The sequence below is a fragment of the Oryctolagus cuniculus genome, chromosome 3 (assembly GCF_964237555.1).
Source record: "Oryctolagus cuniculus chromosome 3, mOryCun1.1, whole genome shotgun sequence".
NCBI lineage: Eukaryota > Metazoa > Chordata > Mammalia > Lagomorpha > Leporidae > Oryctolagus > Oryctolagus cuniculus.
The window spans coordinates 24921710-24939604 of NC_091434.1; the positions used below are offsets into that span (position 1 = coordinate 24921710).

At 34.6% G+C, this 17895-nt stretch overlaps 2 protein-coding genes across 4 annotated transcripts in view; both read right to left on the bottom strand.

Moving 5' to 3' along the window:
• Positions 1–1459, bottom strand: part of VWC2L (von Willebrand factor C domain containing 2 like) — a 163576-nt gene extending 162117 nt beyond the window's left edge. The window contains exon 1 of one of the 3 annotated variants that reach the window (XM_051849156.2): positions 222–1459. The gene's annotated coding sequence lies outside the window, so the exon portion shown is untranslated. The remainder of the gene's footprint in view (positions 1–221) is intronic. The other 2 variants (XM_002712459.5, XM_051849155.2) reach the window with 2 other exon arrangements.
• A 56-nt stretch (positions 1460–1515) lies between these two features.
• The window catches only part of SPAG16 (sperm associated antigen 16), a 1190570-nt gene continuing 1174190 nt past the window's right edge, over positions 1516–17895 (bottom strand). Inside the window, exon 16 of the mRNA XM_051849131.2 lies at positions 1516–1866. Within this exon, the coding sequence (XP_051705091.2) occupies positions 1691–1866 (176 nt within the window). The 3' untranslated portion in view covers positions 1516–1690. The remainder of the gene's footprint in view (positions 1867–17895) is intronic.

The following is a 17895-nucleotide window of genomic DNA, read 5'->3' on the forward strand; positions in this document are numbered from 1 at the left end:
TGCTCTAGTGCATTTTAAGACAGTATTCAAAAAAAGAAACATTCAAAAAATCAGATAAAATGTTTATCTGGATATTTTTAATAAGAAAGCAAACACTGCTAAACAGGAATTACTTTCTAGCTAAACTTTCCCCCCTCCCCATATTGAAACGTATGATTTAAAATGACTGCATCTGTTTCTCTGAGAATACAAACATAACTCATGTCATAAGATACACTTACCTAATCACTCTGGAGGTTAATGATGATGTTGGGGGTCACAGACCGATATGAACTAAAAGGTCAGGTATGTTTTAGGAAAGCTGCTCCTCTTTAATCACCCAAAGAATACATGTTCAGGCATGAATTAAATGCAATCCATTCTCTTTACCTCCCATTTCAAAACACAGTCAAGAAGCAGCCTCCCGCCCTTCCAGAGAAAACACAGCAGGCACACATAAGAAATATGCTTTGGACCTGTCTTCAGAATTCAAAGCAAGAAGCACGCTGGTCTTGTAGAAATCCAGACTCCAGTAGCAGAATCATGTTGAACTTATTTTTAGCATTTTCTTAGATCCTTCTATGAAATTTCCCGGCTGATTACGCCTCCTCCACACATGAGTTCACTTACACAGTGTTTGCTACGGCAGTAGAGGTGATTTGGCTAGGCTCTGAGGATCTCAAACAGCAACAGCATGCTGTAGCTTAAAGCCTGCTCCGCTGGCAAAACCATCGGCATCACCCAGAAGATGTTGCTTGAATCCCCTCTTACACACCAAAAAAGCGCTAACTGTGGACGTGTAGGAAAGGAGCAACTTTAGCTGGGTTTCTGCATCAGTGAGAGCAGTTTGCAGACTGCTGATTTGGAGCTCTTTCTGCCGGCAGCCGGGAATTCCTCAGCACCACGGACAGCGCCAACAACTGGCTTCTGAGCCCAGCTCCGTCGAAATCCCCAAGCTGCTTCTTTAGACCTGGAGAGTGTTCTCTAAGCAGTGGCACTTTACACAGTGGACGCGTGCATTAGGAGGGGAAAGGCTTTCTACGTGCAAGATACTTATTTGCATTGAAATTACAATCGGAGATTTAAAAAAAAATTGTGATTAAACCTAACGCATTTTTGGATTGGCTGCAGAGATGAAAGTTCTGGGAGAGACTGGCATTTAGATTTAAGCCATCTGCAGCTCCCGATTATTATTAATAGATAAAGCATAATCATTGTAAAAAAAAAACCTGTGAAAATGTATGCTCGTCCATTCTAACTGACCTCTTTGGTTGCAGACTTTCCCAGTGCTGTTACAAGATTAAACTTCAAGTCTTCCTGCAGCTTGGGTTTGATTAACAACAACGAAAAAAAAAAGTAGCTGGGTTTTCCTGCAGTTTGTTCTCTAATATTAAAAATCAATCTCCTGTAATTCGTCTAGTCTGTCATTAGGCGTCATTGTAAAGCTGTTTCTCCCAAACCCTTGGCAAAGATGCTCTGTGTGTAAATTCTTATCAAAATAAGAGAGAGAAAAAAAAGACACAAAAGGGCAGAAAGTTTTTTTTTATTGGTAACAGTATGACTATTGAAATGTATGTCCAAAGCGTGTTTTAAAAGATCATGTAAATGTTATCTGCTGGCATATTTAACCAGTTAATTACTGGTTTGAGACTTATGAGAGGCGTTTTCAAGCTTCAAAGGGAATGCCCTCCGCAGTGGGACATGCTGACGTTCAGGACCAAGCTCTAACTGTGCCGTCAGAGCCTCCGGAAAATAGAATCTCCCCATCGTTGGAAAAGGCGACCGTGTGCACCTCGCTCTCGTGGCCCATCAATTTGTGAATCTGCCCAGATTTAAGATCTAGCAGATGGATAACTCCATTGCTGCTCGCCTGAGCTAAAACTCGACCTGAGGGTATGGGGGGAGGGAAAGAATGAAAATCAAAACATCAAAGTTTATTTCAAGCAGTTTATCTGCAATGGAACATTCTAATTTGTTTCAATTGTGATTCAACAGATTTTATGTTGGATGTCAGTTATCAAATATCTAAGAGCTATAGAAAATAATTTGAGTCAAAATTAAGATGATCAGATTATGAAATTATATATTGGAGAAATAAAATTAAAATTTTGCATTTTTTATATGTAGAGGTCATTAAAAGTCCTGCTAATTTTTTAATATTTGTGATTAAATCATTTTAAGAAGAAGATTTAAATAAGCAAGACAACTTTCTTTTCAAATAAATTATATATTAAATTTTAGAAAGTGTAGGTCTCAAAATTTATCTGTGTCAGAAATATGATCTATATTGATATCTATTTTACATTAGTTTAACATTTGTATTTAACTTTAAATTTTGCTATAGTTATGCTAAATCATTATTTAAAACATGATAATTTACATTTATCCCTTAAAAATTATGATACTTGTGAACAAAATATTCTTTGTTTGAAGTTAAAAATAAATTCCTCCACTTCAAAGTAACTCAAACTTAAAATTGAAAATTCTGTTCAACTAAATTTTTGCTATATAAGATAGTTATAACACAGCATAGGGTATTCTCACAATTTTTATACCATTCCATGTATTTTTAGTGAATCATTTCCTCAAAATGAAAAACAAATCAGTAATATAATTTTAATTAATATTTTGAATAAATAATCCAGTATCAACTATCAAGGAATTTAATGCTGGTAAAAGCTATAAAATATGTTTATATAAGCTCAGTACTTTGGGAAAATAGTTATTACTATGGTACTCCACGGGATTATCTAATCACATGTAAAATGCATATTACCATTCCAGTCATTATATTTAATGTTTATTAAACCCAGCATGGTAGACACTATATTTAGTGGCTGATATAGATAACCCCATGTAGTTCTTATAATAATTTAATTATAAATAAATAATGCTAACTCCATTTTGAAAGAGAAGGTTGAAAGGCTAATAAACTTGTTCCAATGACTCCCTAGGTTTGAGAGTTAGAATTTCATTACAACCACCTCAAATCCACAGCCTGAACTTTTGGTCATCATGTTTCCCATAAGTAGCATAGCATTATTACCAAGGATGCCTTCCTGGTATATTTTAGGTAAGTGATATATTGTGAAAACAGGATTTGTCCATTTCATATTAAGAATTCTAGAACAATATCACTGAAAACATGGAGAAATATTTAATCACATTACATTGCAAATTATCATGGACATCTCTAATACAGACAAAAGTTATAAAAGTGAAGTTAATAATGATAGATATGACCCTATTTGCAAACCTTTATAACTACTTGGCTTCTTCATCTAGAACAAAGCCTGACACAGCAAAGATTTTTAGGATGGATTAGAGTGTCCAAAGCAGAAGATGTGAATATTTATTATAAACCCTCTTCTACTAGTCTTTGCTGACAGAGGCATTACATGGGGTTTTCACTTCCTACTTTATTTATAAGCAATTGCTGTTTGTGACATTCCTCAGAATCAAACAAATACATTTTCTTTTAGTCTTATACAATAGCTTGAAGAGGAGTAAATACTGTTTTCTATTTCCAAAATTAAACAAAACCAAACAGAATGAAAGCCAATAAAGAAAAAGGAAAGGAATTAGCTTTATACCATTATCTCTTTTTGGAGCCAAACCTGTAAAAAGTACCATTGGAAACGCTTAAGAAAGCTCTTAGTAATTTCTGAGAACTTTTTTCAATAAAATTGAGAAAAATGATAACATTGAAATCTAATGATACAATTATATAATTCAGAGGCACAGTGCCTCAGGTGCTTCAAGAATTTGTCTTTGCTAGAACTGTCTTGAGTCAGCAAGTTTATGTTGAGGTTTTTCAGATTTACTTGAACTCATTTTCAGAAGATGGTGTAAGTCTGTATATGAAGATCATACTAATTCCTGAAATTTATAATCATGTTCATCTTTAAAGTATATTAAATTATTACATGGCATATAATGTATAAAAATAAGTTTTACTGGGAATAAGGATGCTGAACTCTTTCAACATTAAGAGATATTCAAAATTATTTACTAGAACATTCAATTGCTGCATTAATACCTAGCTGGTGAGAGACAGGTGGCACACTCAGAAAAAAAAAATCATTGATTACTGGTAGTATCCCTAAAATGTGGGGTATTTGTGGAGATGTGCATGGGTGTCTTTCCAAATAGCCTGGTGATTGGCAGTGAAAAATAAACCACAATACAAATCAATAGTCTTCTGTCTGTCAGGGTCCTATTGATAAGTTTAGGAGGAAGAGAAGATTCATTTGTACCAGAACTGAGTCAACAGAATGAAAATATGATATGAATAACATTTTATATAATGCCAGAATTCATGTGAAACTTATACTAAAAATGTTCATATTAAACATCCCTGTTTAAAATGTGAAATAACAAAAATTAACTATTTCTTCTACTAGTATTTTGTTAAAATGTTATAACCAAAATTCTACCAAAACGATTATCCTGTAACATAAATTTCTGAACAAATTAATTAGCTAAGATGTTGTTTCTTATATTTCAACAAAAAAAAATATAAAATTATGAATGAGCCTATTCCACAAACATCATATATTAAAAAATGTGATTAAAAACACAAAGTATCATAGTTTAACAAAAATGATTAAAAATAAAAGTAGCCAAAATTGATCCATAAATGTATTTTTTATAAAATATACTTAAATGTTTACTTAAACATTTAGGTATATAATTATTTACATACTTATTTAAATAACATTTATTTAAATAATATACAATTATTCATAATAATATATTTAAGTATATAATTATAAGTATATAAACATTTAAGTATATAAAATGATAGGATAAGATTGATTTAATTTTGCTGTTTTCTATAAACAACCCAGTATTCACAGTGAGTGATTATAAATATCTCTCCTTTTATCTCTCTAAGATGTAATCAATACTTATTTTTATTTACCAAGATTTTGATACATTTACTTAGAGTAAATCAATATCATTTTTGTTGACCAATAGAGTTCAATGATGAATACATATGTCAATATTCATTGTACTCTATTCGGTAAACACGACAATTTCTTTTGACTTAATAGTTCAAGGTTAAGAGAAATTTAGTTTTTGTTCTCTTAAATGAGTCAATAAATATTTATAACAATGGGCCTCTCAAATTTTACTTCTAAATACAGTTATGATTCACTAAAACAATATAGCTTCTTTACCCTTTATTTTAAAAAGCAATCTTTGCAGGGTAGGGTAGTAGCCATAATACATTTAGCAGCAGTCTCATTTGGCATTGATATAAAACTTTAAATATGAGTATATTTATTAATTAAGTGTAATTAGCAACAGCATCCCTTTAAAAGGCTTATAAGATTAACTCAGGAAAACCAAGTGGTAAATTTTCTCTGTGTAATCACTTTCCATAAAGTAACATTAATTGGAAACTCAATCTCATGCTAATAAAAATATAATTATTAAATTTTAGATATGTACATATGTGAACATTTCAATATGATTTTGAAAGTATACACTTAGAATTGCTAAAAAGTTATCTTAATCTTTTGAACTCTTACCTCCTCGCCTAGACAAATCATCCTTTATGCCAGGAGTTTCATATTATTACAATAAATTTTACAACCACAGAACTTGAGTAGTCAATGCTTAATATGTGTTCATTGCAAGAAGAGATAGGGTGTATTATAAATAGAAGTACAAAGACCCTTGTGAAGATTTTAATGGAAAATATATGAGCCCATTTCTTTTTCCTTCAGGTCTACTGGAGGGAGCTAATAGTAGTCATATTTATTGGGTGTCTAGAGGTCCACATTGTACCTCATATGTTCTTCACTTAACCCTGGGAAGTAGATAGTTTCACCTTTTAGCAAATGAAGAATGAGGTTTTGAGGGGGGTCCAGCTGAGATGTGGATGGAAATTTTCATTGTTCAAAAATATTTCATTTACTGGCTTTGGAGTTTCTCTCAAAATAAGACTTAGGTAAATGTGACACGTTGGGTCATTTCTGTGTCACTAAATTCCTTAGGCAAATAAGCTCTTAACACTCATGTTAATCTCATAATTGTTATATTCATTGTTGACCTTCCATTTTTGGAGTATCTGACACTAGAACATCCACTTTCTTCCAGGTGTCACTCTTCATATATATTCACTAATCCTTAAATACATAGATTCTAATGTGTACATTTGATACACTAAAGACTGTTACCTGATAATTAAAAAAAAAAAAACACCTCATTTTATATCCCTTCCCATGTCTCCAGCCAATTTTTTTTCCTAGTTATCACATTTCTATCATGAACTTGCTTTGCTTTCCAAACTCCAAACTATAGTAACATTCATTCCTAGCTTCTCCCTTTCCAACCTTGACCCAAGTTCTAGGCATTCTTTACCAATTTTCTATAATCTTCCCTTTTGTTTCTGTTCTACCTATAATATTAAATTTTTTTTTTTTATATATCAGGACCACTGAATTCAAAGTAATATTTATGGTATAATTTCATATTTAAATCTACCTGTATTTTTGCTACCTGTATAATTGCTAAGGAATAAATCTTTTTTTAAGATATATTTACTTGGAAGTCAAGGAAGTTAAGAGATGGAGAGGCAGGGAGAGAGAGAGAGAGAGAGAGAGAGAGAGAGAGAGAGAGAGAGAGAGAGGTCTTACATCTGTTAGTTCATTCCCCAGTTGGCCACAACAGCCAGATCTGGGCTAATCTGAAGCCAGGATCCAGGAGCTTCTTCCAGGTCTCCCACATGGGTGCAGGGGCCCAAGGACTTGGCCATCTTTCATTGCTTTCCCAGGCCATAGCAGAGAGCTGGGGCAGAAGTGGAGCAGCCAGGACTTGAAACGGTGGCCATATGGGATGCTGGCACTGCGTGCGGCAGCTTTACCCACTACACCATAGTGCTGGCCCCAGGAATAAAAAATACAGAGAACAATTGCAAAAAGGAGCAGCAGCAGCAAGAACAAGAAAAAGGTCTTTTGGGACTCTGGCATTCTTGGGTGTTGTTTTGTTTTGCTTTAGATCTAACCATCTCCATTTACAAATGAAACAATGTGGTGAAGTGACTCCTCCAAGGTTAAAAAAAAAAGCACTTATGGTATTTCGCAGCACATAGCTGAAGTTCTGTCTTTGGATCCTAATTGGTCCTCTTTCCATCTGTTCCTTTGGACATGGAATCATGTCCAAGTATCTCCATGTGGCTTTTGAGACTTCTATACTTCAAAGCAAATCTGCATGTACTTATTCAAGTGCACAATTACAGGATCCCTCTGCTCTGCACCAATTCGCCACATTTCTTTAATATATTTTTTCACTTCCCTGCCTTGCCTTTGCCTGTTGCTTCCGTTACTCTCTGGTGGAATACTGCCATCAGTTGTCTCCATGATCCCTGAGCATATCTATGCAATAGAAATCAACATATCTATTAAATCCAGTTCAAAATGATTCTCTTCACCAAGTTGCCCCAAGGATTCCCTAGATCTTACTCCTTTGAGCATTTGTTTCATTTTACTCATATCATTCATGTGGTAACATGATGCCTTAAATTACAGTTAGCTATACATATATTGTCATATATTCTTAACTTTGTAATTATCCAGGGACAGGGGTCTGTGCCATGTATTTTTGTATTCTCTTCAGTATAGCAAATAGGCTATTTTGTAGATAATAACAACAGTTTTCACAACTATCATTCTTGGTACTTATTATTTGCCAAACACCGTTTAAGTCCTTTACATTATTCCATTTTATTCTTACCACAACCCTCAGGTAGATATAAATCTATGTTATCCATTATAGCAGCCATGACTCACTTGTGGCTATTGAAAACTTGAAATACATCTATTTTAAGTCGAAATGTGCTGCCAGTCTAAAATGCTCACAAGATTCCAAAGACTTATTAAAAAGAAAATGTATAAAATATCTAATAATTTTTAGATTGACTGTATTTTTAAATGATACTATTTTGGGTAAATTATACTCAAAATATATTTTAATGTATATAATAAAATTTATATATTAAATTTACTTGTTTTTGAAAATGTGGATACCATATATAAAATTATAAATGTTTGATCCCCCTTGAATTTTTATTTGAAAGTACTAACATATACCTTACTTTATAAAGGTGGAAAATGAGGATTAGAGAAAAAAAAAGCTTGTTCAAAGCCACCCAACTTGTAAGGGGTAAAACATGGCTTTGAGGACCATATAACTCCTGACCACATGTTCTTTTGCTAGGTGTTATGCCCTAATACTTCCAGATGAGTTTTTATTGATTGCTTGGTGTTGCCTCTCTCACTGTGATTATGTGAAAAGGTTAAAAGACAGTAAGGTTAGTCCAGGTCAGAATTAAGAAAAGAGAAATCTCTTTAAGATGGTGCAAAATGCTTGCTTCTTCCCAAAGGCTACCTTTAGCGAGATGGAAATGCCCAATCCTGAGTTTCCAGTTTTATCATAAGAATAGCAAGGAAGTAGTGATTCTACACTTATGAGTTTTGGTGTCTCATGAGAATATAAAGATTGCTTCTCAGCCTTTTGGCTAAGATCCAGTGGAGAGGAGAAAGGAGAAGTTACCAGTTGCACTTTCTGATGGCTTTTTGTTTTATGATGACCAAGCTGGACAGGATAGACAGGATTACAAAACTGGCCTTTTGATGGGTTTTGTCCCACCCTCTGATTCTTAGCTGCTGTTCTCCAACCACACCCCCAATCCCCTCTGCCAAATTGAGCTTAAAAGAATCTACCACTCACAGTTCCTTGGGTCTGCCTTTCTTGTAGTCCCCTTTCCTGGCTGCTTTGGTAAATCTTGCTTTGCTTTGCCTTGCATGAGAATTTTTCTTTCATGTGAGTCAAGAACCGAGGTTGTCCTTCTTTGCTGCCATTTTACTTGTAATAATTATATTGTCCTTACTAAAATGCAACGTGATTCAGAGTGAACATTCTTTGGGTGTCCAGCTCCAGTTTCCAGCTAAATCTATGCTTGTTCCTAGAAGTACTTTAAAATTAATTTTTCTTTAAGAACAAATATTTTTTTTTTAATTTGAGAGATAAAGTTACAGAGAGAGTGAGACACAGAGATGTCTTCCATCCGCTGGTTCACTCCCCAAATTGCTGGGCCAATCTGGGACCAGGAGCCAGGAGCTTCTTCCAGGTCTCCTATGTGAGTGCAGGGGCCCAAGCACTTGGGTCATTCTCCAGTGCTTTTCCAGGTCATTAGCAGAGAGCTGGGTCAGACGAGGAGTAATCGTTGACACTAACAAAAGCTTAGCCTACTACGTCACAGTGTGGTGACCTTCATGGTATTTATTGACTCTAAGAATCTGATGCTACAACTAGCCTGCTTCGGGTAAGTGAGAAACTTAGGAGGGTTGCCTTTGTTCTCCTAGAGGTCTAAGAACCCATCCAAGGCACCCAGGACTCAACAGTATCTCAGTGAGCAGAAAAGGCACCTACACTTCATTAGGCAAGTGTTTTACATTAAGATATCATAAAAAATATCATTTTACTTTTGGTCTAGGAGAAAAAACCAGGGTATATCATCCTTCTGATGCCTATGCTTTCAATGTAGACAAATATTTCCTCCACATCACCCAACTAGTATTTTTAAATACAGTGAACATATTTTGTCTGCTTCCTTATATGAGTTGTTCCTGAAAACAGAAATTGTTCTTGTTTTATTGAAAGACTAAAACTTCATCTGGTTTTGTGTGAAATATTTCTTCATAATTAAGAAAAACATGAATTTCTTAGACTGATAAAGTAAAATTAAGGTAGAGATTTTGGGCCTCAGTTCCAATTCATACTCCTTGAAATACCTAGTGAAAATTACTGAGCTGCATGAGACTTTTTAATAAAACTAAGTTTTGACTAAATACTGGTTCAGCAACACTTTCTGTGGCATTGTGTTCACTGGTCAAAATGATGTCATTTGGTAAAAGAACAGGCAGAAAAGGAAAATGGGTGAAGTTGGTTATTAAATTTACTAAATCATGTTGACAGGAATCTTTGATTTTTTTTTTGTTATTGGAGGAATAATTTACATTAGGGAATGTATCAGGAATTAAGAGGCATGCTAGCTTGGAGGACTCTTTAATTTATCCAATAAAATTTCCCCAGTGAGCCAAGAGTTATCAGGTACTGATAGCCAACCCAATTGTTAATACACACATTGGTTGGCTTGAAGATGAACAGAGTCCTTTTTAGTGAGACAGATTAAATGCTGTGTCTATTGAAACTTCAAATTTCTTTTTGCTTAGAAAATTAACTTAGAAAATACATTTTTCTGCTTACTCTGTGTATACACTGAGCACATTAATAAAAAAGTCACATAACTAAGATTGAACATGTTACAAAAATATAATTCTTTGGTGATATGAGTCATTATTTGATTAATACGATGAACTTACTTTTCTATTACTTACACCATGATAAATAGTGTTATTCTAGATAAAATTCATGTGTCTGTGTGAATGGAGTTTTGGTTTAAGAAACAGAAGCAAAATCAAAACTTTTAACCTTATTATAAATAACAAAAATGTGAATAAAATACTTCATTACATTTCTTATTAAAATACCTTCAGCTATCCCTTATAATTATTCATGCTTTGATTAAATTTTTAGCAATATGTCCCCCAAAGAAACAAAGCCCATTTTATATTTTGTTCAAATTAGTTTCATATACAGATCACAAGAAATTTGTTTATCACAAATATACAGGCATAGAGACTAAGAAAATTTTGTGGCATATATTAAATAACATATCAGAGAGGGGAAGAGAGACTTTGATCAATAAGGAAATGATTTTTATACACATCAGAACCAATTTGAAGCAATTCTCTCGATCAATATAGATAGGCAGAAATGCTTCTCAGCATTTATTACCTGTGGAGAGCATTATTGATTAATTGTATTGATTTTTAGAATGCATGTGGAGAGGCATCTGTTGTTTCTTTAAAAGATGCCTCAAAATGAAAAGTATCAAGAAACCACTTAAGTTTTGAAGATTTGCATTAATGGCTCAACCTGGATCATTACTCAGAATTTCAAAAACAACATTGAAAGAGATATGAAATGTGATTTAGTTTATTTTTGCACCCTCCTGCCGATCAATACATTTTAGGAAAAAAAAAGTAACTTGGGAATTTAACTTGCCTAAACACTAGTTACAATTTAAAAACTTTTCCAGTATTTTTTCCTATAAATATTCTTGCTAAAGGAGCCTAACTTTTGTAATACTTCTTGAACACAGATTATTTTGCAGCAAAGTGGAAATATAGACTAAAATATTTTAAAATGCAATTTAAATTTCTCTTGGTAAGAGCTCATGTCATTAAAATGATAGCAAAGGAGAAAAGTTTCAATAGGGAAAGTTTCAATATCTTGTTTTGACTAATCAAATAGATTCCAGGTTATTTCAAATAGAGGAGAAATGGATTAAATGTTAAGTTTATTTTGGTGTAAATTTTTTTGAAATCTGTGCATGTTTTTCACAATATGGATTTTCAATAAACCTTTTGAAGATCCCTTGTATATACAATTCCAAAGATTTTTTTGCATCAAATAAGTAACACTGAATTCCATTCTTCCATAAAATTTTGGAGGTATCCCCATGTTTTTACCTCACTTGGAATATATAATATGGTTAATGGAGATAACAAACTGGGTAGTTGAGGATAAAGCCTACTGCTGCTGAAACGTGGTTTGAAATACTATTACTTAAGCAAGTTAATGTTCTGCTTTGTTTGCCCTAAGCAGTTTAAATTAATACAACAATCATTTTTGTCTTTTATATGAAAGCCTTGGAAGGGAAGGGCTTTCATGCCTCAGAAATTCCTAAACTGTAGCAGGTGAATAAATCCAAAAATCAAAGTCTTCCTTGTAACGGACAGAATTTTTGGCCTTACCATGTGTACCTTTTAAAATATGTTCCCCCAGGAGAACATGAAGGAAATCTTCTTGAACAGGTGTTTTCCTATTTGAGTTGTCTTCTTAAATTTAGAAAATACCTTGGGAGATGCACCTAAAGTTCCCCAAATGTTCTAATTATTGAATCAGTTTAGAAGATCACCAGCCACCTGCTCTCACTAAGAACTCCTTGTAGACCTGTTTCATAGCTAGGTCTTCACCCATGCAGCTGATGGGTGTTGGGCTAATTTTATTCAGGGAGCCCATGCACCTGGAGTTTTGCAAGCAAACATTTTAGAAAAAGCTTTTGCTGATCTCGGAGGAAACCCAAATTTTGGTTCAGTTCGGAGGATCAGATAAGTTATGGCAACGTATAGCTGAGAGCAAGTTATATACAAATTATACATTTATTCTTCCTCATGGACCCTGAACAGGGCAAGATCTCAAAGGATTATATTTTTATCCCAAAATTTAATATAAATTTATATCATACATCTGTTGTATTATGGAATTCTTACAACTACAGGCTAAGTAAACATTTCCATTGTAGAGAGGAAGGCATTGCATCCGAGTGAGGCCACACAGCTTCTTCATGGTAAACAGTCAGTGTTAGGAGGAGAATGCCCACCCAAGACTGTCTACTGAAGCTTCTCTACAGCATAGAGGCAAATGAAAGCCATTCAACCAAAAAGCTAAGCTTATTTGGTTTCTACGTGAAGAGCTAAATGAATCTGTGTTAACTTATAATTCTGAGAAGGCATTTAGACTTCAGGAAGGTCTAAAGTTACACTCTGGTACACTGTGTTCTGGTGACCCGGCTGTGTACCTCAAGGAAAGCAACATGTGAGTAGTTTGTTTTTGATTCTGCCTCTCTCTATCACACTTTCTCACTCTTAACCTCTTAAGCTGGCATTCTACTTAGATGAAATGAGTTTTTGATGAAGCTAGTGAACAATTTGAGATTAAGGACACTGATGACATGATTTAGATATACAGATGAGGCATGAAAAAGGCAAAAATAACATTGTGATTATTGGAAAAAAATAGTTTGTCCTGTCTGGATACATGGAATTTTAGAACATTTTCATTTGCCAGTGAAAGCAGCTCAACTCAATGTGGCAGAGGAAAAACTAGTTTTAAAAATGTAACACAGAAATACAAGTTGACTGATTCCCAAAGTGGCTGGATCATGAGGTTGGAATATTATAAATATGTCCTCACATTGCCTCCCAGGTATGCTTTCTGCACTGTAAATTAACTTTCAGGTAGGTTATCTTCACTTGGTGTTCCCAGCAAGACCTCGGCTCAAAGTTTCCCAAATCCAAGGTTCTTGGAAAGAATGCCTCCGTTTCCCATCCCTTTCATATTGCACAAAAATTATCCCTAATTGGCTAGCTTGGACCATGTATTTACTTCTGAGGCAAATATTATGGCTTGCAGATGGAAGACAGTACTTTCCCAGGTCAGAGTTGGTCACCTACCACAATTGAGCATGCGTACACACACACACACCCACACCCACACCTAAATGGAATTCAAAATGCTGTTATTGAGTCAGGTATTTGACACAACAGCAAAGTCACATCCAATATTAGAGTGCCTGAGTCAAAGCTGCTCCGCTTCTGATCCACCTTTCTGCTATGGTGCACCCTGGGAGACAGCAGATGATGGCTGAAGTACTCGGATTCTTGGGTCTAGTTCTGTCTCCCAGGTTTGGCCTGCCCCAGCCCTGGCTGTTGTGGGCATTAGGAAATGAACCAGTAGACAGAAGGTCTTTCTGTTTCTCTCCATCTGTTTCTTTGCCTTTCATATAAAATAGAAATTAAAAAAATATATATATTAGACATGAATACCTGGAGTGAAAAAAAATCCACTTTGGATAGTCATTCCAGATGTGCAATTCAGAGCCAATTTTTGCAGCAGAGATAAAACAATCCACATTCTAGGTTTGATCCTCTGTGTTTCTGTGTGACAATCCATCCTGTCTCATCTCCTTGCCTCCTAAAAGACTGCTATGTATGAAACTGTTCCTGACGTTATTAAGAAATCAGCATAATGACTTTGTTAAACAGACTGCCAATGTTTGGGATCCATTGATCACAGAGGAGCTATAGCATACAAAGAAACATGAGAAGCAACTATCAGGAAGGTGAAAAGTGGGAGCAGGAAGAGTTCAAATCCCTATGTGACAAGCGATCTATGTTGTAAATTGGAAAAAATAAATCTGTTCTCTTTTGCATTAATTAATTACTATGACTATTAATATCTGAGTGGTATTCATATATTAGATTATGGCCTTAAAAGAAACACCATCCCAGCAAATTACATTAAATTTCATTTATCAAATTAAACAATAACATTGCTGTAATCTCTGGTATTAGAAACACATTATAAGGCTATCCTAATATCTAATATTTTTAAGAAAAGAAACTTAAAACTAATTTTTCAGGGCTTTTCTAGTTAGGCTGATATATTTTAAGTTTTAGTGACAGTCTTATACACATTCAAAAATCTTAGTTTAGTTCTGAATATAAAAAATTATTTTCAACTTTTTGTAAAATAAAAGGATCATTTTAAAAAACAAAATATATACAGTCAAATAGAAAGGCATTATCTGGAGAAACTTCTATTTTTATCATAGTAAATATTTAAACCTAAAAACATGTTCTTTTGTAGAAACCAGAATCTTAAGAATAAAACAAATGAAAATGAGGAGAGAAGATCAATGAAACAAAACCAACAAAATGTTTTAATTGTTGAGCCTGGATGATGAGTATATGAGGTTTATTATATGATTTTTTTTCTACTTTTATGTATATTCATAAAATAATAAAAATAAAAATATAAGAATATCGATCACATGATTAGAATTATTAAATTAAATTATTAGCATTATAGTTCTAAGTAGATGTCTTTTTTTTTAATTTATTTTTATTTATTTGAAAGACAGAGTTACAGAGAGAGGTAGAGAAAGAGAGAGAGGTCTTCTGTCTGCTGGTTCACTCCCCAGATTGCCACAACAGCGGGAGCTGTGCCAGTCTGAAGCCAAGAGCTTCCTCTGGGTCTCCCACGTGGGTGCAGGACCATCTTCTACTGCTCTCCCAGGCCATAGCAGAGAGCTGGATCAGAAGTGGATAGCCCGGACTAGAACCGGCGCCCATATGGGATGCTGGCGCTTCAGACTAGGGCTTTAACCCACTGTGCCACAGTTCTGACCCCAATAGATGTCATTTTTTATACTTGGAACTAAAAATGTTTTTTATCAGAGAAGTAAAAAGTATTCCAGAACTAGATATATAAATAATATGTCTAAGCAGTACTGTTAACACTTATGATGATAACTAAATATACTAAATAGGATAATGTGTTAGAAAAACAAATTGAAAGATTTCCTTGAAATTAAAGATTTCGAATGGAAGGGGAGAGGGAGTGGGAAAGGGTAGGGTTGTGGGTGGGAGGGATGGTATGGGGGGGAAGCCATTGTAATCCATAAGCTGTACTTTGGAAATTTATATTCATTAAATAAAAGTTAAAAAAAAAAGAAATTAAAGATTTCTACTCTCCAAAAAACACCATAAAAATATTGAAAAGACTAGTTACAGCCTGGGAGAAGTATCTAAAGAACCCTTAAAACTCAACAATAAGAAAACAAATAACCTGATTGAAAAATGGGTCAACACTTTGATAAACCCCTCACCAATGCAGATACAGAAATGGCTAATAAAACATATAAAAAGATGCTCCACATCATATATCATCAGGAAAATGCAAATTAAAACAATAATGAGATATCACTATACCCTGATCACAGTGTCAAAAGGCTAGAAAATACAGACCACAGCGAAGGCCAATGAGGATGTGCAGTGATGTGAGTAGGAGCAATACAAGAATACAAAATGGAATGACCTCTTTAGAAGACAAGTGTGGTGGTTTTATAGAAAAGGAAACATGCTGTAACTGTGATTACTAGAAAATGGTGTCACTTGATACTTACCCAAAGGAGCTGAAAACTTATGTCCCCACAAAAACCAGCTCAAAGATGTTTAGGGAAGAAACCAAGATGCCCTTCAGTAGGTGAATGAATAAACTGTGGTATATCCAGACAACAGAATGTTATTTAGTGCTTAAAAAAAATGCTACCATGAAAAAAGATGGCATCACTTAGAAACATATTATTAAGTGAAAGTAATCCATAATAAAAAGCTATGTAGTATATGATTTCAATGATGTGATATTCTGAAAATGCAAAACTTTGGATCTGGTAAAAGATTAGTGGTTGCCAAGGGATGGGGAGTGGGAAGAATGAATAGTAAGAACACAGAGGATTTTTTGAGCACTTACAATACTCTGTAAAAAACTGTAATACGGGATATATGTCATCATGCTCAAGCCCATAGACTATATAACACCAAGAAGGAACCCCAATGGGAACTCTGGATGATAATGATGTATCAAGGTGGGTTCATCAATTGTAATATAATGAACCACTATGGTGTGGGAGATTATGCCTATGTGGAACAAGAAGTGGGAAATTTCAATACCTTACTCTGTGAATCTAAAACTGCTCTAAAATACTCATGTTTTTAAAATAAAAACTTGAGCCTGAAATTGATAACTCAGTTTCAAATATATTAAAAAAGAAAAACACTTAGGATATTATTCTAAGTGCTAAAATACAGGTTCTTAGATGTCTTCTTAAAGTCTTTCACTCTGTTATAGAATTCTGAGTCAGAGTTTAAAAACGCATGTTTTTCTGTAAGATATGAACTATGTCATATGATTTTAAATAAATTATTCAATTAGTAGACTGGTATGGAGGGTAGTTATTTCCTCAAAGACTTAACAGTATCAAGGCATTCTGCTAATAAAAAAACTGCTCAAACAGCTAGATTTCTGAAATCATTATTTTTTAATTCCAACTCAGAATGAATGAATATGAAAGAATGAACTTGCTAACACTCTGAATTGAACAATGGATTTGCCCAATATATGGATCATTGTTCCACCATATGCTTCACATTTCCTGAAGATGGATTCCATTTTTTAATAAATATGTTATTTGAATTTTCTATATTGAGTCTCTTCAAATAAGCACAATATAAACTTTTAAATTTTTCTAGAGCAAATCTAAAACTTTAATGTTTCTTTTTCTATAAGTTAATGTCTTCTGTCTTTTGCATCTAAATAATTTTTGTTGATTTCTCATGAGTTTTGTAAAGATTAAGAGGTGTAAAATGCTTAATTTTAATTAAATGCAAACATAACTGAAAGATAAATAGGGTCATGTTTAATCTTTCTACATATAATCCATTTACATTTTGAGTTAGATGATCTTGATACACTAGACCACTTATTTTACTAGGTGGTCATTTTGCTATTTTGGTAAAAAAAATCTATGAAATATTTTATTCTCACACATGTAAATATTAAACTTATGTATTAATATTTAATCTGGCCGGCACCGTGGCTCACTAGGCTAATCCTCCCCCTGCGGCACCAGCACCCAGAGTTCTAGTCCCGGTTGGGGCTCCGGATTCTGTCCTTGTTGTGTCTCTTCCAGTCCAGCTCTCTGCTGTGGCCTAGGAAGGCGGTGGAGGATGACTCAAGTGCTTGGGCCCTGCACCCGCATGGGAGACCAGGAGGAAGCACCTGGCTCCTGGCATCGGATCCGCACAGCGCGCTGGCCACAGCGGTCACTTGGGGGGTGAACCAATGGAAAAAGGAAAACCTTTCTCTCTGTCTCTCTCTCTGTCACTGTCTAACTCTGCCTGTCAAAAAAAAAAATATTTGGGGGAGCGGCAAGATGGCAGAATAGGAAGGGAGCACACTGATAGTCCGGGCAGAGACAGTTTAATAAAAGTGGAGATACTGCAGGTTTAAGGAAGAGTAGGGGAAGAAACAGCAGAAGAAATTCTTCCGGAACTGGTGATTCACAGTGGACCTGCGTGGAGAGCGTGGGAGCCCATAGTTTGGGACACCAGCGGCAGATTCAACACACCAGCGCTGGAACGCGAGGTGAGCCGA